Source organism: Cephus cinctus, unplaced genomic scaffold (genome assembly GCF_000341935.2).
Source record: "Cephus cinctus unplaced genomic scaffold, Ccin1 Ccin1_scaffold0189, whole genome shotgun sequence".
In the NCBI taxonomy this organism is placed as follows: Eukaryota; Metazoa; Arthropoda; class Insecta; order Hymenoptera; family Cephidae; genus Cephus; species Cephus cinctus.
In genome coordinates this window covers 118,858-120,326 of record NW_014332911.1, presented here as the reverse complement: position 1 = coordinate 120,326, position 1,469 = coordinate 118,858, and the positions used below count along the sequence as shown (strand labels likewise).

The 1,469-nt window shown below is 51.9% G+C and overlaps 1 protein-coding gene across 2 annotated transcripts in view; it reads right to left on the bottom strand.

Moving 5' to 3' along the window:
- Positions 1–1,469, bottom strand: part of LOC107264646 — a 21,396-nt gene that overhangs the window by 3,141 nt on the left and 16,786 nt on the right. For both annotated transcript variants that reach the window (XM_025081855.1, XM_025081856.1), the window contains one exon: positions 426–590. In XM_025081855.1, the coding sequence (XP_024937623.1) occupies positions 426–590 (165 nt within the window). The remainder of the gene's footprint in view (positions 1–425; positions 591–1,469) is intronic.

The window sequence follows — 1,469 nt, the reverse complement described above, 5'->3', positions numbered from 1 at the left end:
CTCCGCCCGCTCTACAGCCCTTTGCCCATCTCCAGCGGGGCGCCGGTGTTTCACCCGGGTTTCTGCCGGTCCGTGGAGACGTCTCCGTCGGGTACTCTCCTCTGCCGGGCAACTCGGTACGTCGAGACCATCTCCCCACGGCAGATTCGAGCACCTCGACCTCAACTAAACAATAACGACATCTCACGAGAGCCTTGACATAACTATACGAATCAACCCGAGAGCGTAGCTTCTGAGCAGGGTGGCGACCCGAAGGGAACCAGAAATCGAGAACGTTATCTGTATCGGTAACCGGAGCCGCCTTGGGACCGTGATTCGAAAAATCACGTCACAGTACATAAATGCAACGACATTGTAGAACGTTGCCGAGATGTAGAAAGAACAACGAAGGGCACTCGAAAAACTATAATCGTGCGATGACTCACGCCTCCCCGACGAAGATCTCTTTGTTGACTCGACCTTCCTGATGCCCCATGGGTTCGGACTCGTACTGGCTGATACCTAAGGTGGTCATCCCGGCTTTGTACTGCTCGAGGCTGATGGTCCCCAGGCCGCTTGGATCCATACTCTGGAAGATGCTCTCCACGTGGCTGAAAACATTTTTGAAATTTAGAAGATTGCAAGGACACTGCGACACTCAAAGATCCGAAAAATCAGGAGGAGTCGCCGTCTGGCTTAAGCACTTTAAGCGCACTTGGTCGAAAAGACCAGGGAGAATCTTCTGATGAGCAAACGTCGTGCGGGAACATGGCGGAACAAGCCAAGCAGGTCACCAGAGTGCAGTCGTCCTGACGTCTGCCAGAGAAATCATTTGGCTTCTCCTGGCCCATGATGGCAGGTGAATGCTGATGAGCATAACGGAAGGGCAAAGCGTCCATTTTAATTCAAGATTCAATTATCGACATTATTATTAATTATTTTCTAGGAGCGGAATTGTGCCTACGGAAACGCCTAGATAATCGGTTGCCCCGACTTACACAGAAAGAACCCTCGACTTCTTCTCGGGCCAGTGAGGATCCGGGAGGTACAAGAAAGGCAATTCGCTGGGCTGCTTGCAAAATTACAGATGACTCCCCAGCAGTCGGAACTTAGGAAAGTCTACGAGCGAGTCGCTGTAATCGAGGGACGACCGAATCCTTCGAAACAGCCAACGTCTCGTCTCGTCTCGAGTGGTCTATGTAGGTATACGTATACACTGTCTTCTCTCTTCCTGCTCCTCCTCGCTCCACATCCGCGCATCTCAACCATGCACAATCGCGTATCCAAGCGCTACGCATTGCATCTCGTGTCCTCTTCTGTCAGTATGTTCTTGAGATTTGCGCCTTTAGCCAGGAGGCAATGCTGAAACTGGCGAAACAGGTTCATACCTGTTGCTGGCACGCTCAAAAATCTCAAAAGGAGCCCCCCCTCTCTCGCTCTCTCTCGCTCCCTCACTCATTTGCTGCACGTAGGACGGAGGATAATCACTC